Source organism: Neoarius graeffei, chromosome 16, assembly GCF_027579695.1.
Source record: "Neoarius graeffei isolate fNeoGra1 chromosome 16, fNeoGra1.pri, whole genome shotgun sequence".
Classification (NCBI taxonomy): domain Eukaryota; kingdom Metazoa; phylum Chordata; class Actinopteri; order Siluriformes; family Ariidae; genus Neoarius; species Neoarius graeffei.
The window spans coordinates 55,098,344-55,125,402 of record NC_083584.1 but is presented as its reverse complement, the minus strand read 5'-3'; the positions used below and the strand labels follow the sequence as shown (position 1 = coordinate 55,125,402).

Genomic DNA, 27,059 nt, shown 5'->3' with positions numbered 1-27,059 from the left:
ATTTATTGTTAACGCTTAAAACTATTCCTGTGCCATTCTTGAGGTCTCAAGACATTTATAAATGAAAGTGGCTCTGCGTATATGCTTTAAATGGTAAAGTGAGCAGCACAATGAACACACTCTCTCTCTCTCTCTCTCTCTTCTAGTTAAGATGCTCTTAGCGTTAAGAGGCTTTTAGGAAACCCAGCCCAGATTTTTTGACTGAGAAAAGCGGAACAAATATGTGAGCGGAACTATAAACACGCCGTACGTTCCACCGGATGCTTTAAAGTGTTACACCGGAACTCAAAGTTCTGTCATTTCCACTGGATAGGCACGAGAATGGCGTGTTTGTGTGATGTGTTGAGTTTGTTTTATTGAAGCGTGTTGTGATCAGAATAAAGATGGCAGTGCGGAGCTGGAGACTCTTCAGACTCAGTGATGCGCTGCTCTACAGGGCGACTGTTATTCTGCCCCGATCTGGAGCAGGAACAGCACCGGAAGGGTAAGCTGTCTGGACTTAGCTTTATGCTAACTGGCTAGCGAAATAGGTGACCTAGGCTGAATCCACTGAACTCTGTGCTCAAGCCCATACATCAGGCTCAGAGTGCAGACATGTGGTTAGTGGCCATTTCATGAACAAGTTGGTGCCATTTTTCAACATCAATCTTTTTCCATTCTTCAACAACGACCTCTTTTAGTGACTGGATGCTGGATGGAGAGTGATGCTCAACTTGTCTCTTCAGAATTCCCCAAAGAAAATAATTTCTTTACACCACAAAGGTGAAGGCTACAAGATGATCAGCAAAGCTTTACTTATCAGTTAGAATACTGTAGCAAAAGTGGTACAAAAATGTAAGAAAGATGGAACTGCAACCATCTCACAGAGACGTCCAGGTCGTCCACGGAAGTTAACACCTCAACAGGAGCGTCTTCTGATGAGAAGGGTTGAAGAAAATCGGCATGCAAGTTCACTGCAGTTATCTAAAGAAGTAGAAAGCCAAACTGGGGTGACTATTTCCTGTGACACAATACGGCGTACACTGCAGAGGAATGGCATGCATGGATGCCGTCCACGAAAGAAGCCTCTCCTAAAGCCCAGGTACAAAAAAGCCCGCCTAGAGTTTGCCAGGGCCCATGCTGACAAAGATGAAGACTACTGGGACTCTATACTCTGGAGTGATGAGACCAAGATAAATGTTTTTGGAACTGACGGCTTCAAAACTGTATGGCGTCGCAAAGGTGAGGAATACAAAGAAAAATGCCTGGTGCCTACAGTGAAACATGGTGGCGGCAGTGTCCTTATGTGGGGCTGCATGAGTGCTGCTGGTGTCGGGGAGCTGCATTTCATTGATGGCATCATGAATTCACAGATGTATTGTTCTATACTGAAAGAAAAGATGCTACTATCACTCCGTGCCCTTGGTCGTCGTGCACTTTTCCAACATGACTAAACACACATCTAAGGCCACTGTTGGATTTCTGAAGAAGAACAGGGTGAAAGTGATTCAGTGGCCAAGTATGTCTCCTGATCTGAACCCAATTGAACACCTCTGGGGAATTCTGAAGAGACAAGTTGAGCATCACTCTCCGTCCAGCATCGCCAACTTGTTCATTCCATGCCTAGAAGACTTGGTGCTGTCATTAAAAATCATGGCGGCCATACAAAGTAGTAGATGTAGTAGTTTTTGTTGTGGGGTGTACTCATTTTTGCACCACCCTAATTTGAGTAAAACTGAAGAAATGTGTAATCTAAGTTTATATTATTAACCTTACTTTCACGTTATAAGTTAAACAGATGTTATATTAAACTCCGTCTTGTCAACATTTTGGAAATCGTGTTCATTGAGAGATTGTTTAAAATGTTCCTTTTCAAAGGGGGTGCACTCATTTACGCTGAGCACTGTATACTTCACACATGAGTCAAGCTACATATAAATGCATTATTATTGTTAGTAATAATAGTAATGCACTGCACCACGGAGTGTTGCTGGCCTATAGAGAGGAGGTGGAGCAGCTGGTGGGCTGGTGCAGGGAAAACAACCTGATCCTGGATGTGGACAAAACTAAAGAGATCATTGTTGACTTCAGGAAAAATCAACCCAGCCACGCTCCACTTCTCATCAACAACATGGCCGTGGAGGTGGTCAATAGCACCAAGTTCCTGGGGGTGCACATCACAGACAACTTCACCTGGTCTGTGAACACTGCGTCACTGGTTAAGAAGGCACAGCAGTGTCTGCACTTCCTGCGTAGGATGAGGAGAGCTCACCTGCCCCCGCCCATCCTCGCTACATTCTACAGAAGCGCCATAGAGAGCGTTCTAACCAGCTGCATCTCTGTGTGGTGTGGAGGCTGCAGTGCCTCTGACTGGAAGAATGTGAGGACAGTGGTGAGGACAGCTGAGAAAATCATTGGGACTTCTCTTCCCTCCATTCAGGACATTACACCAAGGTGCTGCATGTCTCGAGCCAGAAACATCATCAGTGACCCCTCACACCCTCACTATGGACTGTTCTCCCCTCTGGAAAGAGGTTCCACAGCATTCAGTGTCGGACCACCAGGTTCTGTAACAGCTTTTTCCCCAGGTCACCAGACTGCTGAACTCCAAACCCAAACTCTAAACTTCTATTTATAACTTGTACATTCCAAATTCCACAGGTCACTTTATACTATTGCACTTTTATAGTATTTTTGCTGCTGCATAATTTAATTTAATACACTTCATATTTAGTTCTGTGCTGAGCCAAATTGCAACGAAACTTCATTCGTTGTACGACCCCGATTCCAAAAAAGTTGGGACAAAGTACAAATTGTAAATAAAAACGGAATGCAATGATGTGGAAGTTTCAAAATTCCATATTTTATTCAGAATAGAACATAGATGACATGTCAAATGTTTAAACTGAGAAAATGTATCATTTAAAGAGAAAAATTAGGTGATTTTTAAATTTCATGACAACAACACATCTCAAATTTGAGACAAGGCCATGTTTACCACTGTGAGACATCCCCTTTTCTCTTTACAACAGTCTGTAAACGTCTGGGGACTGAGGAGACAAGTTACTCAAGTTTAGGGATAGGAATGTTAACCCATTCTTGTCTAATGTAGGATTCTAGTTGCTCAACTGTCTTAGGTCTTTTTTGTCGTATCTTCCGTTTTATGATGCGCCAAATGTTTTCTATGGGTGAAAGATCTGGACTGCAGGCTGGCCAGTTCAGTACCCGGACCCTTCTTCTACGCAGCCATGATGCTGTAATTGATGCAGTATGTGGTTTGGCATTGTCATGTTGGAAAAAGCAAGGTCTTCCCTGAAAGGGACGTCGTCTGGATGGGAGCATATGTTGCTCTAGAACCTGGATATACCTTTCAGCATTGATGGTGTCTTTCCAGATGTGTAAGCTGCCCATGCCACATGCACTAATGCAACCCTATACCAGCAGAGATGCAGGCTTCTGAACTGAGCGCTGATGACAACTTGGGTCGTCCTTCTCCTCTTTAGTCCGAATGACACGGCGTCCCTGATTTCCATAAAGAACTTCAAATTTTGATTCGTCTGACCACAGAACAGTTTTCCACTTTGCCACAGTCCATTTTAAATGAGCCTTGGCCCAGAGAAGACGTCTGCGCTTCTGGATCATGTTTAGATACGGCTGCTTCTTTGAACTATAGAGTTTTAGCTGGTAACGGCGGATGGCACGGTGAATTGTGTTCACAGATAATGTTCTCTGGAAATATTCCTGAGCCCATTTTGTGATTTCCAATACAGAAGCATGCCTGTATGTGATGCAGTGCCGTCTAAGGGCCCAAAGATCACAGGCACCCAGTATGGTTTTCCGGCCTTGACCCTTACGCGCAGAGATTCTTCCAGATTCTCTGAATCTTTTGATGATGATATGCACTGCAGATGATGATGATGATGATGATGATATGTTCAAACTCCTTGCAATTTTACACTGTCGAACTCCTTTCTGATATTGCTCCACTATTTGTCGGCACAGAATTAGGGGGATTGGTGATCCTCTTCCCATCTTTACTTCTGAGAGCCGCTGCCACTCCAAGATGCTCTTTTTATACCCAGTCATGTTAATGACCTATTGCCAATTGACCTAATGAGTTGCAATTTGGTCCTCCAGCTGTTCCTTTTTTGTACCTTTTAACTTTTCCAGCCTCTTATTGCCCCGTCCCAACTTTTTTGAGATGTGTTGCTGTCATGAAATTTCAAATGAGCCAATATTTGGCATGAAATTTCAAAATGTCTCACTTTCGACATTTGATATGTTGTCTATGTTCTATTGTGAATACAGTATCACTTTGAGATTTGTAAATTATTGCATTCCGTTTTTATTTACAATTTGTACTTTGTCCCAACTTTTTTGGAATCGGGGTTGTACACTTGTTGCATACTGAATGATAGTAAAGGTTGTCTAAGTGAACCAAGACAGTGTTAATATACTTTATCATTTGTTCATGTTCATTAAGCACTGAAGGATCTGGAGTCAATCCCAGAAACATGGGGTACTGGTCTACTGCAGAGCTTCCTCAACACACACTTGTTCACACCTAGGGGCAATGCAGTGCAGTCAGTCCACTTACTGATATGTTCTTAAAGGTGGGAGGAAACTGTAGAACACGAATCATGGCTTAAAACCCGTGTGGCTGCAGGAACAACGTGTTAAAATCAACACGGACAGCAGCCTGAGCTCAAAGCAGGGACCGTGGAGCCATGACATGGAAACATAACCCACTGTGCCATCCATCCATTATCTGTAGCCGCTTATCCTGTCCTACAGGGTCGCAGGTGAGCTGGAGCCTATCCCAGCTGACTACGGGCGAAAGGCAGGGTACACCCTGGACAAGTCGCCAGGTCATCACAGGGCTGACACATAGACACAGACAACCATTCACACTCACATTCACACCTACGCTCAATTTAGAGTCACCAGTTAACCTAACCTGCATGTCTTTGGACTGTGGGGGAAACCGGAGCACCCGGAGGAAACCCACGCGGACACGGGGAGAACATGCAAACTCCGCACAGAAAGGCCCTCGCCGGCCACAGGGCTCGAACGCAGAACCTTCTTGCTGTGAGGCGACAGCGCTAACCACTACACCACCGTGCCCTGTGTATTTTAATATTTACACACAATTGTATACAGTTACTCACTTTAGCTCACATTGTGTTGGCCCCCTACCTGCCCTTTGAAGGGCATATTCTGGACCAATTTCGGGTTATTTTTATTTTTTTTTAATATGAAAGTATGTCCCTTTACACACTCATCCAGAAGGGTAATTTTGCACAAGGCCACCTGTCTACAGCAGAAAAAAATAAAATAAAACACGTCTGGAAAAATCCCAAGGGAGTCTGGAGCCAGATTCGTGACGTCACCTGCGGAAGCGCCAGCAGGCTGCGCAAGCTTTGCACGGTTTCAGTGCACAGCCTGTGTAGACCAAGCGCTCCCATTTCTCTCTCATTGTCCGGTCTTTTGGGAAACGACGAGTACTAATCCCATCAAGATTGGTGTTGCTACACCCTCCTACGATACATCTGTTAACCATTTTAATAATTACGCGATAACGTTAAAGAAATTTGCAGAAAACCACCAGGTCGTTTTCTCATAAACAAACCAGAGCTGACGTAGGATTCAGAGGGAGGCGTCCTGCAGATCACTTCACGAAAATCAATGTTTGCCGGGAAATCCAAATGGCAAGTTTTTTCAGAGGTGGACCAATTCACCTCAAATGGCTTGATTTCAACTGAATTTTTCTGGTATTGCACAAGGTAAAAAAAATTGCAGAGGATGCAGAATGTTACAGATATTTGACCAAAGTTTAATATAAAATAGGAGAATTACATTGATCTTGCTCCTGAATTTACCCGTGATATGCACTTTAATGACTCCGAGGCCACCACTGCCCAGATGTTAGCAGTAACACTGGCATGATCGTGTATTGCTTGTGTACAGCAGCCTTGCCAAAGGGGTGTGTGTGTGTGTGTGTGTAATATATATATAATATAAAATTAGTGTAGTGGTTAGCATGGTCACCTCACAGCAAGAAGGTTCCGGGTTCGAAGCCAGCAAGGGCCTTTCTGTGTGGAGTTTGCATGTTCTCCCTGTGTCTGTGTGGGTTTCCTCCAGGTGCTCCAGTTTCCCCCACAATCCAAAGACATGCAGTTAGGTTAACGTGGGGCAGCCTTGGGCTGAGGTGCCCTTGAGCGAGGTACCGAACCCCTGACTGCTCCCCGGGCGCTCTGGGCTGCCCACTGCTCTGGGTGTGTGCGCGCATGTTTGTTCACTGCTTCAGATGGGTTAAATGCAGAGGATGAATTTCACTGTGCTTGAAGTGTGCATGTGATGAATAAAGGTTTCTTCTTATGTATTAAAAAAAAAATTGTCATATATTGATCACACACACACCCCAACGTTGTGCCTGATGTTCAGAACACAAATAAGATCTGGTCATCTGATGGATGGGTAGAGCAGGGCTGTGAAATGGATATGGTAGCTGTTCCAGGCCACTGAGTGTAGGATGCTATTTGAAATTCAGCCATACATTACATTAATGGCGTTTTGCAGACGCTCCGTGGTAGTAGGCAAAGCACAACTACCAATCTTTCTGAGGAGATTAAGGAGAGTCAGCCTACCCCAGAAGCTGCTGGTCAATTTCTATAGGTGCACCACAGAAAGCGTATTAACAAACTGTATGACCGCCTGGTACAGCAGCTGCACCAAAGCTGCCAGAAAAGCCCTACAGCGTGTTGTGAAAACAGCACAGGACATCGTTGGCACGGAGTTGCCATCTCTGGATCTGCTACACAACACTCGCTGTGTCCGAAGGGCCAAAAACATTATAAAGGACATCGCTCAACTCGCACATCACTTATTTAAGCTCCTCCCATCAGGCAGACGCTTCAGATCTATATGCACGCGTACCAACAGGGTTTAAAAACAGTTTCCTTCCAACTGCAATAAACTTACTGAACTCTATCTCCACAGTCTGAGAGATGACGTGCAATATATATATTTTGCATTGAATATATGAGTGATTCCACGCTTATGGGTACTGAAATGGGGACATGAACTTATTCACCTAAAACCATTTCTTTTTTTACCATCAGGTCACAAAACATGTAATCTTTAATGAATGATATGTTAAAAGATAACTTTAATTTTCTGAGATGTAATAAAAACATATTTATATGCCAAAGTCAAGCCTATGAGTTCCAAAATGATGTCTGTTACATTACTTCTGTTATGATTGTCCATCTCGCGTCTGTTACAAATTAATTACAATCTAGCTCTATACCATGTTAATCTTAGTGAAAGAATGTGTATGTTTATTCTACTACACATGTTTATTAATTATATTTGCTAAAACATCACCTTCCTATGTTTCAAAAAGTAATTCTACATTGTTAAAATTGAGAATCTATATGTCCACAACACTTCTGTTACGTTCTGACTTTGGCATATAAATATGTTTTTATTACATCTCAGAAAATTAAAGTTATCTTTTAACATATCATTCATTAAAGATTACATGTTTTGTGACCTGATGGTAAAAAAAGAAATGGTTTTAGGTGAATTTTTAAAAATAAGTTCATGTCCCCATTTCAGTACCCATAAGCGTGGAGTCACTCTCGTATATATTTATACATATATATATATATATATATATATATATATATATATATATATATTTTGCATTGAATATATAATTTTATATATATTAACCTCTTATTCAATCCACAACTTTGTACATGTTGCTTGATTTCCATATTGTTTCTGTTAAGTGTATTTATGTTCATTTTGTGTGTAATATTTTTATTTACTTACTTACAACCCCGATTCCAAAGAAGTTGGGACAAAGTACAAATTGTAAATAAAAACGGAATGCAATGATGTGGAAGTTTCAAAGTTCCATATTTTATTCAGAATAGAACATAGATGACATATCAAATGTTTAAACTGAGAAAATGTATCATTTAAAGAGAAAAATTAGGTGATTTTAAATTTCATGACAACACATCTCAAAAAATTTGGGACAAGGCCATGTTTCCCACTGTGAGACATCCCCTTTTCTCTTTACAACAGTCTGTAAACGTCTGGGGACTGAGGAGACAAGTTGCTCAAGTTTAGGGATAGGAATGTTAACCCATTCTTGTCTAATGTAGGATTCTAGTTGCTCAACTGTCTTAGGTCTTTTTTGTCGTATCTTCCGTTTTATGATGCGCCAAATGTTTTCTATGGGTGAAAGATCTGGACTGCAGGCTGGCCAGTTCAGTACCCGGACCCTTCTTCTACGCAGCCATGATGCTGTAATTGATGCAGTATGTGGTTTGGCATTGTCAGGTTGGAAAATGCAAGGTCTTCCCTGAAAGAGACGTCGTCTGGATGGGAGCATATGTTGCTCTAGAACCTGGATATACCTTTCAGCATTGATGGTGTCTTTCCAGATGTGTAAGCTGCCCATGCCACACGCACTAATGCAACCCCATACCATCAGAGATGCAGGCTTCTGAACTGAGCGCTGATAACAACTTGGGTCGTCCTTCTCCTCTTTAGTCCGAATGACACGGTGTCCCTGATTTTCCATAAAGAACTTCAAATTTTGATTCGTCTGACCACAGAACAGTTTTCCACTTTGCCACAGTCCATTTTAAATGAGCCTTGGCCCAGAGAAGACGTCTGCGCTTCTGGATCGTGTTTAGATACGGCTTCTTCTTTGAACTATAGAGTTTTAGCTGGCAACGGCGGATGGCACGGCGAATTGTGTTCACAGATAATGTTCTCTGGAAATATTCCTGAGCCCATTTTGTGATTTCCAATACAGAAGCATGCCTGTATGTGATGCAGTGCCGTCTAAGGGCCCGAAGATCACGGGCACCCAGTATGGTTTTCCGGCCTTGACCCTTACGCACAGAGATTCTTCCAGATTCTCTGAATCTTTTGATGATGATATGCACTGTAGATGATGATATGTTCAAACTCTTTGCAATTTTACACTGTCGAACTCCTTTCTGATATTGCTCCACTATTTGTCGGTGCAGAATTAGGGGGATTGGTGATCCTCTTCCCATCTTTACTTCTGAGAGCCGCTGCCACTCCAAGATGCTCTTTTTATACCCAGTCATGTTAATGACCTATTGCCAATTGACCTAATGAGTTGCAATTTGGTCCTCCAGCTGTTCCTTTTTTGCACCTTTAACTTTTCCAGCCTCGTATTGCCCCTGTCCCAACTTTTTTGAGATGTGTTGCTGTCATGAAATTTGAAATGAGCCAGTATTTGGCATGAAATTTCAAAATGTCTCACTTTCGACATTTGATATGTTGTCTATGTTCTATTGTGAATACAGTATCAGTTTTTGAGATTTGTAAATTATTGCATTCAGTTTTTATTTACAACGGAATCGGGGTTGTACTTAACATCTTTCTTCGCACCTTTTGGTTCCTAAGCTGCTTCTCTCACCTTTAGGCCATGTTCTTTGCGAGCAAACTGTTATTATACAAAGTTGTGCGAACAGAGACGACATTTTCTGCATCAGTACGGCAATAGTTTGCTCCACCAGCACATATAACACTAATTGTCTGTCACGGTTTTATATCTCTGCTCCAAATAATCACATTAAGTTATACCGTTCATTTGTCTACTAGTGGTGCTGTTATTCATTGTGTGAGGACGGTCAAGACATCTACATGGTGGGATGAACATCTGACTGCAGATAATGTGGAGTTTCTAAAGAGAGACGTGACGGAGGAGTACAGAGCGCTCACTGCAGCCAAACTGAACCCTCTAAAGGATGAACCGTGGCCTCGTCATGAGTGGGAGGAACGTGAGTCACGCACTTCCTCAGCTAGCGGTTGATTTTCTATAGAGTTTGTTCATATCAGAGTATGAGCCTAAACATGTCTTTACAGGGAGTCGGAGGGTTGGACTTGTGGCCGTTAAGTTGGGAATGATGCCCGTGTGGACCAAGTCAGGAGACAGGCACGTGGTGACCATGCTGCAGGTACATTACTCTTCATCTGTTTTTCTCTGGCACCTGCAAGGCAGCATTGTGTTTTGGCTCTTGTTACATTAAATCCAGTCCGGATGTCGCCCTGTGCACATGCTGCATGCGTACGTACTACAAAGCACCATTAGTTGCTCCCACTCGCTGTCCACTTTATTAGGAACACCTGCTCATTCGTGCAGTTTTCTAACCAGCCAATCCTGTAGCAGGAGCACAATGAATAATATAATGCAGATACAGGTCAAGAACTTCAGGTGAAATACTCATCAAACATCATGCTGAAGGAAAGGTCTGATCTCTGAATTTAACCGCGGCATGGTTGTCGGTGGTTTTGGGTATTTCAGAAACTGCTGATCTCCTGGGGTTTTCACACACAATAGTCTGTGGAGTTTACACAGAATGGTGCGAAAGACAAAACGCACCTAGCGAGCGACAGTTCTGTGGGTGGAAACAAACATCTTGTTGATAAGAGAGGTCCGAGGAAAATGGCCAGGAAGGATGGAGTCGCACCACTTTTTATAACCGTGGTGAGCAGAAAAGCATCCCAGCATGCACAACGTCAAACCACGTGGTGGATGAGCTACAACAGTAGAAAGCCACATCAGGTTCCCCTGGACTAATGATGATTTCAACTTTGTATAGTACCTTTCTTGCATGTAAGGTCGCTTTACAATTACAAAACAAATGGGGGGGGTCCACCAAAAGAGGGTCAAGATATAATTCCAGTGGCGTAGCTGCCCATAATCTCACCAAAAAGCACGAGGGTATGTCCCATACCACACCGCCTGCACAGCCACTGTAACGCCACTGGGTAACATCGCTCAGAACACCGTACCATGGATCCAGAAAGCAAGCACAGAAGCACCGCCGCACAGAGCACTGGACAACTCTGGGTGTTTTCACACCTGGTCCCCTTTAAAGGAACCAGACTCAGTCCTCTTTAAGTGGACCAAAAAGTGGACCCACAGAAAAAGAACTCAGTTCTTTTTGTGTTCACACTGTGACTTTATTACAAAGAGGACTGGGTTCTCTTTCTGGTCCAGTTAAGCTTTGATGGGGCCTCAGTCCTCTTTCTGTTCACACCAGGTCCTCTAGAGCCCTCAGACCCCCAGTGCACGGAATTCTGGGTAGTTTTCTCTTGAATCAAAATGTCTGCTGCCATGCTTGCCCTGCTGTATTCTTTGATCAAAATAGTGCGGATTAAGGAAAATAAATTTTTATTTATATATATATATATATATATATATATATATATATATATATATATATATAATTGTGGCTGACTCATCAGTCAGTAAGTTCAGAGAACTGTAAAGCGGCTGTGGTAAGTTCCAAAAGGAAGTTGAGTTTCCCTGCTACAGTCATGTGACCAACTACGGCAAACAAAGAAGGTTAAATACAGTGAAAACGGCGAAGTGAACCCGGTGCGCTTTTTGTTCACAATGCGCAGATTAGGCGAACCGTACTGAGACCACCTCCTGAGGTGGTCTCAGTTCGGTTCGCTTTAAAGGGGTCTGGGTACGGTTGGAGTGTTCACATATGCGCAAAAAATGCTGAGTCATCGATCTGAGTTCGGTTAGATGGCTGAAAGGGACCAAGTGTGAAAACACCCTCTGATGTTAAAGAGAGCAACAAGCTCACTGCAGTCCATAGCGAGGAGCATCGGCATCACCCATGGTGGACCAGGGCCTGAAGGAAATTGATACCCAGAACTGGATCAGGATCTACACTCCAACCAACAGACAAAATATTCAAACAAACATCAAACCATACAATCACAAAAAGAGAAATTTGAGGAGGGGGAGTGAAAAATTTAAAAAGTTTTGGTGAGAAGCGGCGGCCAAAATGTCCACAGCATACTCTCAACCAAAAATGGGGAGGAGATTAACCGTTTCTGTGGGTTTATTTGTTTTTCACAACATTTGTGTGTTGAAGCTCTTGACCTGATTGTGTATGGGTGGGGTGTTTTTTATTTATTTATATTTTAATTTATTGTGCTGCTGCCTCATGAATGAGCGGGTGTTCCTAATAAAGTGGACATGTCCCTTGAATTTCAAATGATTTTCTTCTGTTCACTTTTATTCTAAAGGGATTAAATTAACGTGTCCAGTGAGGTGTACGGCATGTTTGGACTCGTCAGTCGAGCCCCTGAGTGCAGATCACTACAAACAGAAGCTGAAACTAAAGGAATGAATGAACCAGATCCATTTTATGCAAATTTATAAATCATGTAGTTTTTTTTTTTTTTTTAAATTCTGTCTTGAGTCTCATTTTAAACAGATTGTGCCTTTTAAAATGGAAACCAGTGCTGCTGTTCTATCACATCCCAGTAGTTTAATGTCACTTGTTTTTGGCTTAAACTTTTTTTTTTAATTGCTAAACTGTGGGGCGCCGTGGTTCAGGTGGATAAGGTGCCATACCATACAGTGGGGCAAAAAAGTATTTAGTCAGCCACCAATTGTGCAAGTTCTCCCACTTAAAAAGATGAGAGAGGCCTGTAATTTTCGTCATAGGTACACTTCAACTATGAGAGACAGAATGGGGGAAAGAATCCAGGAAATCACATTGTAGGATTTTTAATGAATTAATTGGTAAATTCCTCGGTAAAATAAGTATTTGGTCACCTACAAACAAGCAAGATTTCTGGCTCTCACAGACCTGTAACTTCTTTAAGAGGCTCCTCTGTCCTCCACTCGTTACCTGTATTTATGGCACCTGTTTGAACTCATTATCAGTATAAAAGACACCTGTCCACAACCTCAAACAGTCACACTCCAAACTCCACTATGGCCAAGACCAAAGAGCTGTCAAAGGACACCAGAAACAAAATTGTAGACCTGCACCAGGCTGGGAAGACTGAATCTGCAATAGGTAAGCAGCTTGGGGTGAAGAAATCAACTGTGGGAGCAATTATTAGAAAATGGAAGACATATTAAGCCCACTGATAATCTCCCTCGATCTGGGGCTCTATTGCCACTAAGCTAAATTATATCACTTTAATTAAATTTGTTAATTTTCCCCAGTTTCGATTGTTTCAGTTGTAAAATAATATTAAGTTAAACCCAGTCTTGAAGCAGCTGTTTTCAGGCCACTGTAGATCAGGAACAGATGTGGCCATATTTGATTGAAGCCACTTGCTCTTCATGGGTCATGAGTGGAGCAAAAATGGAAAGATCTTCATGTTGAACATATCCAGCGCTGATTTATATGTACAGTGTACTATTTCTAGTAATGCCTGCTGTGTGAACAAATCTCTGACTGCTGCTTGGCTTTGTTCTGTAGCATCTAAAGAAATACTGAATAAAGACAAGCATGCTTTTTTTTGTGTGTGTGTGTGTGTGTGTTAGGTGCAGGACTGCCATGTGATCAAGCACATATCTAAAGATGCGTACGACGGTAAATCTGCTGTTCTGGTTGTTGGCGCCAAAAACGTCTCTCCCTTTTATGTGAGTTGGGTAGATTACTATTTCCCCCCACTCTTTCTCGCACATGGCCATGCTACATAGCTACCAGACTGAGATGAGAGCCAACCCACTACCTTCTACCTAACTACACTTTCTTTTCCTGTGCATTATTCATATCCTTGACTTTCGTGTGAGAACAGTTTGTCTTGGGCTAAAGCAGTGGTCTGTGTGGAGTGGCTGAATAATGAGAACTCGAGTGCTCGTATAGGGGAATTACTCTGTGTTTGTGTGTGGAGGTCACCTTGCTGAGTGTGTGTGTTGCAGAGAATTAAGAGGCTGTTAAGTTTGCAGTTGTTTCCTGTCCTCTTGAACAACTTCTGCCTCTCCACCTCTCTTGCTTGCACTTCACTCAGCTCTTAGACTCCACTCTCCCAGGTTTTTTCTCTCTCTCGATTGATTAGGTTTATTTGGATGCATTGTTTGTCTCTGTGAAATAGCTGCTGCTACAGAATACTGTGATAGCACTGATGGATGGCAGATACAGACAGAGGAAGATGGTCTATCTTTTTTCAGTTCATTAGACAGGAAACGCATTAATAAGGGTTTTTGTATTTTAAAGGCCTTCAGGAGAATTGTAGAACGGCTCTGAGAGTTAAAGTGCACATCTTGGGTATATTCAGGAGCAAGATCAATGTAATTCTCCTATTTTATATTAAACTTTGATCAAATATTTGTCACATTTTGCATTTTGTGCAATTTTTTTTACCTTGCGCAATACCAGAAAAATTCAGTTGAAATCAAGTCATTTGAGGCGAATTGGTCCGCCTCTGAAAAAACTTGCCATTTGGATTTCCCGGCAAACATTGATTTTCGTGACGTCGCGTGCGGGACGCCTCCCTCTGAATCCTACGTCAGCGCTGGTTTGTTTATGAGAAAACGACCTGGTGGTTTTCTGCAAATTTCTTCAACGTTATCACGTAATTATTAAAATGGTTAACAGATGTATCGTAGGAGGGTGTAGCAACACCGATCATGATGGGATTAGTACTCCTCGTTTCCCAAAAGACCGGACAATGCGAGAGAGATGGGAGCACTTCGTGCGAGGCACCCGGAAAAACTGGCAACATGCAACAGACCACAGCATCGTATGCGGGGCTCACTTCATAAGCCCGATGACTTTGAGAACTATTTGCAGTGGGAAATGGGCTTCAAGAAGCAACTTGATCTGAAAAAAGACGCAGTTCCATCTGTTAGAATGCCCAAAGCAACACCGTCTCCATCTGTGTCAGCGTCACCAAAGGAGCCAGCCGTGTTCGTCTCCCCTGATAGAAGGCGAAGTGCCGCATCCACTGAGGCCCTCGAAGCCGAGGACCAAGCAGAGCCGAGAAAAAGACCAAGAAAATCGACAATTCACAAGTTGACTGTTGCCAGGGTAAGAAATAAGAGAGACTATACTCTAAATTAGGTGTTCCTGTGTTTGTGTGGTACACGGATAATGTTTATCGACTCACACAAAAGTAAACAATGCGAAAGCGCTGGGCGATAATACACTTACTTCACATGTATCAAGGGATATGTGTGTCAGGGCTTGAGATCTTGGAACCTGTCAAACATTAAATGTATATACAACCCCGCTTAGCCGATTCCATGTGTGTAGCTTATGAAATCTTTCTCCTACAGTAGCCAGTACTCTTCTAAATGAAGAAATATATAAATACATAATAGTAATTATAAAAAATATCACTTGTGTAATAATAGATAGATGAGCAAAATCGCTAGCTGCTAAACTTGGTCTACACAGACTGTGCACTGAATCCATGCAGGATCTCTCTGCCTGCTGGCGGATCCGCCCGTGACGTCACGAATCTGGATCAATCTGGCTCCAGACTCCCTTGGGATTTTTCCAGATGCGTTTTTTCTGCTGTAGACAGATGGCCTTGTGCAAAATTACCCTTCTGGATGAGTGTGTAAAGGGACATACTTTCATATTAAAAAAAAAAGCCCCACGAAATTGGTCCAGGATATACCTTTTAAGATTTGTATAAAGTGGCACAGGTTTGTCATAAAGTTCATAAAAGATGAAGAATAAGTGAACCCTTTGTGTGGTAACTGCTGTGTTTCCTCGTTCAGCGGTCAGAGGAGTGCATGGAGATGTTCCAGAATGCTGGAGTTCCCCCTAAACAGAAAACGACAATGTTCCGTGTGACAGAAAATGCCATCATCAAGCCAGGTAATGTTGTGTCTCATTTAGAGGGGTTTCTGTGCTGAAGTAGATGATTGTTTTTTTTTTTGGGGGGGGGGTTAAATTTAATAGCTCTGAATGTCTGCTTCTGGTTTGAGCCCTGGGGTTCTGCATTTTGTTGTTAAACCAGCATGTAGACCAGAGAGCTGTCCATGGGCATTTTGAAACCGAGAAAAGAATGACAATCCATCAGAGCCATTACATAAGCCTTGAGTATCGCCTGTACAACAATTTGGAATGTCCTGAAAAAAGAGAAAGAAAGAGACTACTGGTGTACTCACAACCAGACATGGAACAGTTTGATCAAGGAAAACAGCAGCAGCTGATGACCAACATTGTGAAAGCTGTGAAGAAAAACCCACAAGAGTCAGTGACCTCACCAACAGCATCCACAGGGCAGGGGTGAAGGAATCCCAATCCACCATTTGAAGAAGACTTTGAGGAAGAATAGATGAAATATAGAGGCTTTATCACAACATGCATACCATTCCTCAGCAGTCAGAATCAGAAGGCCAGACCGGAAGTCACAGAGATGAGCCGCAAAATTTCTGGACCCAAGATTACGCTCTACCGAAGTGTGGAGAAAGGATCTGCTCATGATCCAAAACGTATGCGGTCATGGGTGAAGCCCGGTGGTGGGAGCATCTTGGCTTGGGCTTCATGGCTGCTTCTGGAACTTTAACAGGAAATTTACTCAACAGAAGCAACTGAATGATCAATCAGGGATATGCAGAGAGGGACCATGTGCAGCATTTTCCCTGACCATATACTGATGCAGTATACTGTATATTTGTCATTAACAACAGTCTCTCTGGCTCACACGCATCTTTCAGGAAAGTTCCCTCAGCTCCGTGTGTGTGTGTGTGTGTGTGTGTGTGTGTGTGTGTGTGTGTGTGTGTGTGTGTGTTTAGGCACTCCTCTGTTTGCTGCACACTTTCGTCCAGGACAGTATGTGGATGTCACAGCCAAAACGTAAGTGTCCTGCACACACTTCAGAAAGGGATGTTTTATATTATACAGTGAAACCTCAGGTTACGACCACTTCAAAATTACGACCACCTCAAAATTACAAGCACTTTTTCATGGTCCCGATTGCTTGCTTATATATTTAATTGGTCGCGGCCTTCAATAATGCGACCACCTCAATATTGCATATTACGACCATTAATTTCCGTCCCACCCATCGAAAATCAATGTAATTAAACCTCGAAAATACGGGCGCCCCCCATTGTGTCAAAACACGGGGCACAAGAGCTTTCACGACATCCGGTTTACGTCATGCCGCAAAATTAAGATCGACTTGTTACGACAATGAGTAGAAAACGTAATAAGTTGTCTTTGAAAGAAAAAATTGATCTGATTAACGAAAGTGCGGGTAAAAGTCAGCGTCAGCTAGCAGAAAAGTTTGGAATTGGCAAAACGCAGGTAATCTATGCAACGAGGTGTGAAGTGAGCTTTAGATTGATTTAAATAGGAAAAAGTTCAAGTTGTTAAGTGTCATAAGGCCACACCAATTTAATTAGTTGGTTCTCAGATTTTTTTCAGGAAAAATATGAAGCGAGCGGGCGAAATAAAAATAAAATTTTAAAAAATGCTCTGATGGTAAAATTAGCGGTGGAAATAGACCAAACAATACAGGCAAACCAGTAAACAGAATTTCAACATCTCATCTCCTCTAGCCGCTTTATCCTTCTACAGGGTCGCAGGCAAGCTGGAGCCTATCCCAGCTGACTACGGGCGAAAGGCGGGGTACACCCTGGACAAGTCGCCAGGTCATCACAGGGCTGACACATAGACACAGACAACCATTCACACTCACATTCACACCTACGCTCAATTTAGAGTCACCAGTTAACCTAACCTGCATGTCTTTGGACTGTGGGGGAAACCGGAGTACCCGGAGGAAACCCACGCGGACACGAGGAGAACATGCAAACTCCGCACAGAAAGGCCCTCGCTGGACCCGGGGCTCGAACCCGGACCTTCTTGCTGTGAGGCGACAGCGCTAACCACTACGCCACCGTGCCGCCCCGAATTTCAACATGCTTGTCAAAAATTTTACGCTTCTGTTAGCTGAATATCCTAACAATCACAAACACAGGCTTTGTAGGATTCCGCTCCACAGGCATGTTTCTTCCACAAGTCTTTATCTAAAGCAAAAGGGGCGATTTGATTGGTTTTCGGCATCACATGACCTCATGTCATGTGACCTTTTCTGTTGGCGGGAGTTTGATTTCGATTTTATTTATTTATTCATTTTGCATTTTTTTTTTTCAAGCGGCGATTCCGAGAACCAACTAATTAAATTGGTGTGGCCTAATTATGAAAGGGTGTTCAGAACGAGATTTCAATTTCTTGTTTCAATGACTTGTGTAAGTTTGCTGGATGGTTTACATTTAAAAATGGTATGGTTTTAATTATGATTAATTCTATTTCAAGTTTATTAAAAGTTTAATTGAAAACTTTAGTTATATTGTTTTTTACATGTTGTATTACACGTACATTTGTACTTGCTAGACACACAAACCACACACATGCTGTACTTTTTTTTGTTTAAATTTAGCTTGTTGATTTAATCATTTATCAATGAAATACAATAAACTAGTTCATAAATTACATGTAATACAATAGTATTAAGAACATCATGCATGCACGTTGCTATGCAACAGCTCAGCAACTGTCGGTATATCTTGCCAACTCAATATTAAGACCACTTCGACCTGGTCCCAATGGTGGTCTTAATATCGAGGTTTCACTGTACATATGAGAGAGATGCAGTTGCCATGTTTTCCACATTGTAACCTTCTAGCAGGTTCATCAAGCAGCACCCTTAACAACCAAAAAATGGGTGCACGGTGTCCCAGTCTAGTCCTATCAAAAACCTCGAAATTCAAAACAGCTGAGCTTTACAAAAAGCTGCATTTAGTAGTGTATATAAATGGTGCGTAAAATGGTGCATAAAAATATCCAAAAATGGCCCATAATCCTAAGTGCAAAGGCATCGTCACGTGAGCATTTATTTTGATTGATGAAAATCACTCCATGATTAATTGGACAGTCTGATTCACCAGTGGGCGGCACGGTGGTGTAGTGGTTAGCGCTGTCGCCTCACAGCAAGAAGGTCCAGGTTCGAGCCCCGTGGCCGGCGAGGGCCTTTCTGTGTGGAGTTTGCATGTTCTCCCCGTGTCCGCGTGGGTTTCCTCCGGGTGCTCCGGTTTCCCCCACAGTCCAAAGACATGCAGGTTAGGTTAACTGGTGACTCTAAATTGACCGTAGGTGTGAATGTGAGTGTGAATGGTTGTCTGTGTCTATTGCCGCTTTTCCACTACAAACGCGGCTGAGTCGGGCTGAGCCGTGCCGTGCTGAGTCGAGCTGAGCGGGGCTGTTGGAGTTGCATTTCGACTACGACCGCGCTGAACCGTGCTGGCTGGAAGTGGGTGGACACATTGGGTGGAGTTAGCGAAAGTGGGTGGACGTCGCGTGATGTCGTTAAGCAGCGCAAACAGTGACATCAGTGAGCTTTTAAGCGGTAGTCTCACGACCCGGATAGTAAACAATAAACATGGAGGACATGAAGTCGTTAGTGTTGCTGGTCTTGGTGCTGTGACTTGTTGTCACCGACAACGCGGACAGATACTGGCAAGAGCGTATAGATGAGGGGAGGCGCATAAGGCTTCAGAAATTCTCTTAATTCTTCTCCTTCCGGGTTCCAGATCCCAGCGCGCTCGCGGGGCATGTGTGGGCATGTGAGGACACGCCTCCTCACCAATCAGTGCACAGGGGAGTGTCTGCTCACGCCCCCAACCTCACTCGGCACGGCTTGGCTCGCTTCAGCCCCACTCCAAAACCGTGCGAGTTTTAGGGGCTAAGCAGGGCTGAAACGAGCTGAGTCGTGCTGGTTTTTGGTAGTCGAAACGCGAGCCGTGTCGGGCTGAAGTGAGCTGAAGCGAGCTGAAAAAGGGTAGTGGAAAAGGGCCATATGTGTCAGCCCTGTGATGACCTGGCAACTTGTCCAGGGTGTACCCCGCCTTTCGCCCGTAGTCAGCTGGGATAGGCTCCAGCTTGCCTGCGACCCTGTAGAACAGGATAAAGCGGCTACAGATAATGAGATGAGATGATTCACCAGTAACAATTTTGTTACACTACGTTCACACCAAACACAAGGAAACAACCGGAAGTTGTTCATTTTCTCTAAGCTCCAGCGTCTCTTGGTGGTGAGCAGCAGCATGATTGTCATCGGTAGGAGCTTCAGAGTAAAGCTGAAGTCCAGGCAACTTTATGGTAATGAACTATGATGCGATTCAGCGACAACCATTTGGAATTTAGAAGCGCTCCACTCTAGAGAACACAGTCGTGTAAAGTTCGGTTCCATTCGAACGGGTTCCCAGTACAGTGGAGGAGGAATTTAATAATAATTGCAGTGGTGTGTTTTTCCCCTCATTATTTATGAAGTCACACCACACAAATGGCTTTTTAATACTTTATGTTGTTGGCTCATTTTCTTACCAACCATGCAATCCAGTGAAATGTTCATTATTTTTACTTCAACTGACTTCTTGCCTCTACATTTTAAAATATTTAACTGGTGGTCAGTCGGCACAAAGATGCCAGTTAACGTGTCCGTTTCCTTTCCAAGTTTGTTTGGAGCCATCTATTTCGTCTGTCACAGAACATACATGAACTTACCAGTGTCCTTGGTAGAGTAGCCAGAGCAAATTTTAATGCTCTCGCTGCCTTTGGTGTGAACGTGCCATTATACTCCAATCAGATGGGCTTAAAGAGCTCTAGTGCTCATTTAAAAAAAAAATAAAAAACCAGTGAACTTAACATGGCAATAAAGTTACAGTGGGGAAAACAAGTAGTTGATCCCTTGCTGATTTTGTTGGTTTACCCACTAAGAAAGACTTGATCAGTCTGTAATTTTAATGGTAGGTGTATTCTAACATGTGGAGACAGAATATCAAAAAGAAAATCCAGAAAATAACTTTTAAATATCTATATTAATTTATTTGTATTTTATTGAGAAAAAGAAGTATTTGATCCCCTAGTAACCATCAAGAGTTCTTGTTAATACAGACAAGTTAGACTCTCCAAATTACCTTGTCACCTAAATTGAAGACACCTGATCTCACTAATGACTTGTATAAAAGCCACCTGGCCACAGAATCAGTCAGTTTATCAGACTCCAAACTCTCCAACATGGGAAAGACTAAAGAGCTTTCTGTGGATTTAAGGGAGAAGATTGTAGACCTGCACAAGACCGGTATGGGCTACACAACCATTAGCAAGAAGCTGGGCGTTAAGGTGACAACTGTTGGTGCAATTGTGCGCAAGTACAAGACTCACAACATGATCATCAATCGACCTACAGTAGGTCTGGGGCTCCAAACAAGATCTCACCTCATGGGGTTTCCAGGATCATGAGAACGGTGAGAAATAGACCTAATACAACACAGGCAGAGTTAGTGGATGATCTTAAAGCAGCTGGGATCACAGTCACCAAGCAAACAGTTGGTAACACTTTACACTGCAATGGTCTAACATCTTGCAGTGCTCGCAAAGTACCCCTGCTTAAGAAAGCACATGTGCAGGCCCGCCTGAACTTTGCCAGTGAACATCTGAATGACTTGGAGAGTGACTGGGAGAAGGTGTTATGGTCAGATGAGACCAAAATTGAGCTCTTTGGCATCAATTCAACCCGTTGTGTCTGGAGGGAGAGACATGCTGCTTATGACCCCAAGAACACCATCCCCACTGTCAAGCATGGAGGTGGTAACATTATGCTTTGGGGGTGTTTTTCTGCACAGGGCACAGCGCTACTTCACCGTATCAATGGGAGGATGGACGGAGCCATGTACCGTAAAATCCTAAGTGAAAACCTCCTTCCCTCTGCCAGGAAGCTTAAAATGGGTCGTGGATGGGTCTTCCAGCAGGATAATGACCCAAAGCATACAGCCAAGGCAACCAAGGAATGGCTGAAGAAGAAACATATCAAGGTCATGGAGTGGCCCAGCCAGTCTCCGGACCTGAATCCTATAGAAAATCTATGGAGAGAGCTGAAGCTCAGAGTTGCCAAGCGACAGCCACGGAATCTTGATGATTTAGAGGTCATTTGCAAAGAAGAGTGGACCAAAATTCCTCCTAATATGTGCAGAAACCTGGTCATCAACCACAAAAAACGTCTGACCTCTGTGCTTGCTAATAAGGGGTTTGCCACAAAGTACTAAGTCCTTTTGGCAAGAGGGTTCAAATGCTTATTTTCCTCAATAAAGTGCAAATAAATTAATACAAATTCTTTAAAGTCAATTTCTTGATTTTCTTTGTGATATTCTGTCTCAGCATGTTAGACTACACCTACCATTAATATTACAGACTGATCGAGTCTTTATTAGTGGCCAAACCAACAAAATCAGCAAGGGATCAAATACTTGTTTTCCCCACTGTAGTTTAGTATTATTGTTTCTGCAACAAGGTAAAATCCAGTCGATGCCTATAAACCTCAAATGAGAAATGCAGCTAAAATCAAGTTGCTGTCTGCCAAGTAAGAAAGATGAAAGATGCTATTTCTGATTTGAAAGATCATTATTTAACAGTTATTCACCGAAGGTGACGTGAATAATAACCTCGACTTCGTCCCGATCATTATTCACTGAGCCTGAGGCAGATGATTGTTTCAGTATAAATACACAGGTGATTGATTTAAAAAAAAAAATCTTATTAAAAATAATTTACCTTCAACAGCAGCATGCAAATGTAATAAAGGTGCGGTGCAGACTTGTTACATAAAATACTTTTTGTTTTGAAATGGCTAAAATAAATCGCAGTTCCGCCTTAGCTTTGAATAGTTTTAGACCAAACTTCATAGCACCTTTAGTGTGTTTAGGAACAGCATTTTCTTTCATCATTTGTAATTCTTCCTCACGTACAGTGACTATGCGATCGGCTGCCATTTTGCCGAGTCGCTTGAGGTGATTGAGAAATGGTCCAAATTTCTTGACCAATCGGCGCACACGATTTTCTATAATCACCTCCGTATTTATACTAATAATGTTTAATTGGATGCTGTTGAGTAATCAGTGTTCGTCAATTAAGATAAGTCATGTGACGCCTTTGTACTAAGATTGAAAGGGTCTTTTGTAACGCCATGTTAAATAAAGCTTTTTGCAGTGCTCTGCTACTTTGAATTTTATTCAGTTTGGGAAGTTGTTTGCTGGAGTAACAGCTCTGCCTTGGAAGCTGATGAATGCTAGGAGACCGCAGTAGTGTTTCTTGGTCCTTGGTCTCATCATTTGACTCTGTGTAAGCAGTGTACTTGTCAGATATTGGCTGTAGGTAATGGGGTATTAGCACGTGCCAATCCGGGCCAGCTGCTTGTGTCCTGGAGTCTGTGGTTCAGTAGTGTATTTCATTGAACTGCCTTCATGTTACTAAAGTGTAGCTATGCAAGAAATGTACCCGTAAGGCTCTTCACCAGAGACTTCAAATAAAAAAAAAAAAGCACAAAGTAGACTTGCTTCCAAACTGCGCTTTCCTGTGCAACCTGGCAGGTTTATGGGAACTGATACAGGAGACCAGTCTCATTCTGACCTAGGTGCACGTTTCAGTATTCAGTAGTTATTTACTCTCGACGTCCAACCCTTCAGTAGTTCTCTCCATTTCTACATTCATGCAGTTACTCAGTCAGACAATCAGCAGCCCAATGCATAAAATAATACAGGTCTAATAGAACTTCAGTGATGTTCACATTAAACATCAAACTGAGGCACAATGTGATCTCGGAGATTTGTGGCATGGATGGTGATGGTTTGAGTATTTAAGAAACTGCTGATCTCCTGGGAATTGCACACGTATCAGATGTGAGTTTCTGCAGCGTGGTGGTGGTGGTGAGGGGACAAAAAACAGCCAGTGATCAGAGCGTCTGCAGGCGGAAACGCCTCGATGATGAGATCAGGTGTCCAGAATGATTTCAGCTGACAGTCCAAGTCACGGAGATCACCTTTATCCATTCTGATGTTCGACGTGAACTTGAACTGAAGCTCTTGGTTTGTATTTGCGTGAGCTGCCACACGATTGAATAACTGCACAGGGTACAGGCGTTCCTGTTAAAGTGACCTGGCGTGTGATGTGTGGGAGTAAATCTTTCATCTTGGATTAAAAAAAAAATGTGGTTCATGTGATGTGCTTTGTATTTGGACAGAATCGGAAAGGGTTTCCAGGGAGTGATGAAGCGCTGGGGTTTCAAAGGCCAGCCAGCTAGTCATGGCCAAACCAAAACCCACAGGAGACCGGGCTCTCTGGGACCAGGAGGGGTGAGTGTCGTGTGTGTCGTGAGTGAGAGAGAGAGAGAGAGAAAACGTGCGAGAGAGATGATTTCTTTGGTCTCATGTGTCCTTGCAGGACCCTGCCAAAGTTTTCAAAGGGAAGAAGATGCCAGGCAGAATGGGGAACGTTTATGACACAGCCTTTGGCCTGAAGGTGCTCGCACACTTTCACAATCCTCTAACAATTTTCATGCCGCCTTCATGAGGTGATGTTTTGAAACAGAGCTAAACTGGGTGAAGGTCAAACGTTTGAAAGTGCTAGAGTTGTTTGAGGAGGCACATACTTGTGTTAAAGTGGATATCACGGGTAAATTCAGGAGCAAGATCAATGTAATTCTCCTATTTTATATTAAACTTTGGTCAAATATCTGTCACATTTTTGCATTTTGTGCAATTTTTTTACCTTGCGCAATACCAGAAAAATTCAGTTGAAATCAAGCCTTTTGAGGCGAATTGGTCCGCCTCTGAAAAAACTTGCCATTTGGATTTCCCGGGAAACATTGATTTTCGTGACGTCGCGTGCGGGACGCCTCCCTCTGAATCCTACGTCAGCGCTGGTTTGTTTATGAGAAAACGACCTGGTGGTTTTCTGCAACGTTATCGCGTAATTATTAAAATGGTTAACAGATGTATCGTAGGAGGGTGTAGCAACACCAATCTTGATGGGATTAGTACTCATCGTTTCCCAAAAGACCGGACAATGAGAGAGAAATGGGAGCGCTTGGTCTACACAGGCTGTGCACTGAAACCGTGCAAAGCTCTCGCAGCCTGCTGGCGCTTCCGCAGGTAACGTCACGAATCTGGCTCCAGACTCCCTTGGGATTTTTCCAGATGCGTTTTAATTTTTTTCTGCTGTAGACAGATGGCCTTGTGCAAAATTACCCTTCTGGATGAGTGTGTAAAGGGACATACTTTTCATGTTAAAAAAAAAAAACAAAACATGAAATTGGTCCAGAATATGCGCTTTAAGCTGTTGTGTGTTGTCTTGTCTTTTAGATGTGAAAAAACACAACCTATTTTTAACTGTGTTTTTCCTTCTTGCTCAGGTTTGGAGGGTGAACACCAAATATAACCTCTTGTATGTGAACGGCTCTGTTCCTGGCCACCGAAACTGCTTGGTGAAGGTAAAAATCGCACATGCGCACACACTCGCAATGCACGATTCTTCTCGTTGAAAGTAGAGACATACACTACGTTCAGACTGCAACCTGAAACGACCCATATCCGATTTGTTGTGAAATCCGATTTTTTTGTTAGGCCGTTCACATTACCAATTATATGAGACTTGTATGCGATCTCCAATATGAACGGAAAACGACCCAAAAGTGTCCCGCATGCGCAAATTGACATGTAATAAGCACATCTACGTAATACGTAAACAAAAAAAAAGCGCACTCTTCAAGTTTAATGATTTTTTTTGTTTGTTTAATTATCTGGTTAGTGTTAAAGTGTGAGGTCTCGTGTGTGTTTTTGTTTCTGAACTGAAATTAAAACGTGTAGCCTGGTAACGAGGGTTGACTCCTAAATGTCTCTCTAATTTCTATATAAGTGCACTACATGTTACTAGGAAGTAATGGAATTTTAAACTCTATATAGTGCACTCGAGCTTCAGTAGGCAGTCATTTGGGATACGGACGCTGTATTACCAAACTCTTAATTCAGGCTTAATAATTTGCACATATTTATTTCATCATATTAATAAACTTTTTCTACATTTTTATAAATATTTATTTAGATTGTTTATAGCCAGCTGAATTCTGCAACTTCTCTCAGCGCTGGCTCAAGGTGCAGAAACACCAGTGCAGTTTGCTATGGAGATGAGGCGAGACCTGGCGATGTGGTTTTTGTGGCGGCGGCGGAACTCACACAATAATCTGATTAACAGCAGACTAATGAGACCGAAGGTGTCAAATTACTGGAAATTTCCAGAACAATCTTATAATCTTGTAATACAGGATGGTTTAAGTTATAAATCAGTTATAGAAACTGTTTTATTTAATCAGGCTAACAGATCAACATCCAGGTCCCTACCAAATCCACCATTAGCTTGATCAATTCTATAAAAGTCTATTTAAATTCTGAAAACTGTACAAATGTTGTTGTTTTCCACCAAAGAGGCGGGATTAGCCAACGCAGAATAGTGACGTTTGTCTCTTGTTGATGACGTGTAGGTCGCATGAATGCGACCTGTCCGGTCAGACTGCAGTCGCATGTGAAAATATCGGATATGCATCGGATTTAGGACCGCATATCCAAGCGGCCTGGGTCGCATGTGAAAAAATCGGATCTGTGTCGTTCAGATTGTCAATAACAAATCGGATACAGGTCGCATATGGGCAAAAAAATCAGATATGGGTCGTTTCAGGGTGCAGTCTGAACGTAGTCATAATGCATCTTTTTGTCTTGGAGAAGTTTTATTTCTGCTCTAGCGCACTCCACTGTGTTCTCCATCTCCGTATTGATTCAGTACTGTTCCAGTGCACGTGTACTGGATTTATAACAGTGTGTTCATCAGTCAGCGCTGTGGTGTTTAGTGTGCACACACTTTCTAAAGGATCTGCAAACGTTTGTACTGGGGTCTGTAACTTTGAGGCACTTGTGTGGTTTTATATGAAGTTACATTTCTGTTGCATGATGACACACACAGGACCAGATGTGGTGTTGGTTAACTCTGGTTTGTGATTTTGTTCATTGTGCTACATGATTTTACACGAAATATTCCTTTTTCATTGGAGTTTTGTTTTGTGGCCACGGTTTGTCAGGTACGAGACACCATCCTGCCTCGACACCTAGAGAAGAACAAGAACCCTCCGTTCCCTACATACTTCACTGACGGAGACGAGGAGCTCCCTGAGGACCTGTATGCAGATGACATGTTTCAGTTTGGGGAACCTGTTCCTGAATGAGGCCGTGACCCTACAAGTTCACCCCGATTCCCTTAATCTGAAGGATCTGTTGCTGGACTGAGATGAAAGTGTGAATAATACACACTTTAAAGCAGCCAGGCAGGAACAAGAATTTCAACCACTAAACAGGACTGAAAATGGATACTGTCTATTGTTTGTATGTCTAAACATTAAAATCTGATTTGATAAAA

The 27,059-nt window shown here is 42.7% G+C and overlaps 1 protein-coding gene across 1 annotated transcript; it reads left to right on the top strand.

Annotated features, from left to right (window-relative positions):
• Window positions 1-271: 271 nt before the first annotated feature.
• On the top strand, window positions 272-27,059 carry mrpl3 (mitochondrial ribosomal protein L3). The gene is made up of 10 exons (XM_060943201.1): window positions 272-484; window positions 9,637-9,815; window positions 9,901-9,992; window positions 13,343-13,441; window positions 15,530-15,629; window positions 16,553-16,613; window positions 23,839-23,950; window positions 24,039-24,116; window positions 25,009-25,086; window positions 26,725-27,059. The coding sequence occupies exons 1-10, from the start codon at window positions 384-386 to the stop codon at window positions 26,866-26,868; spliced, it is 1,044 nt and encodes a 347-aa protein (XP_060799184.1). The 5' UTR covers window positions 272-383; the 3' UTR covers window positions 26,869-27,059.

What these genes read in the sequence shown, in the direction of transcription:
- mrpl3 (XM_060943201.1), top strand. Translation starts at nt 384, where the DNA reads ATGGCAGTGCGGAGCTGGAGACTCTTCAGACTCAGTGATGCGCTGCTC. An exon ending in TCGTCATGAGTGGGAGGAAC is followed by an intron (nt 9,816 to 9,900) that starts GTGAGTCACGCA and finishes ATGTCTTTACAG; the next exon opens with GGAGTCGGAGGGTTGGACTT. An exon ending in AAAACGTCTCTCCCTTTTAT is followed by an intron (nt 13,442 to 15,529) that starts GTGAGTTGGGTA and finishes TTCCTCGTTCAG; the next exon opens with CGGTCAGAGGAGTGCATGGA.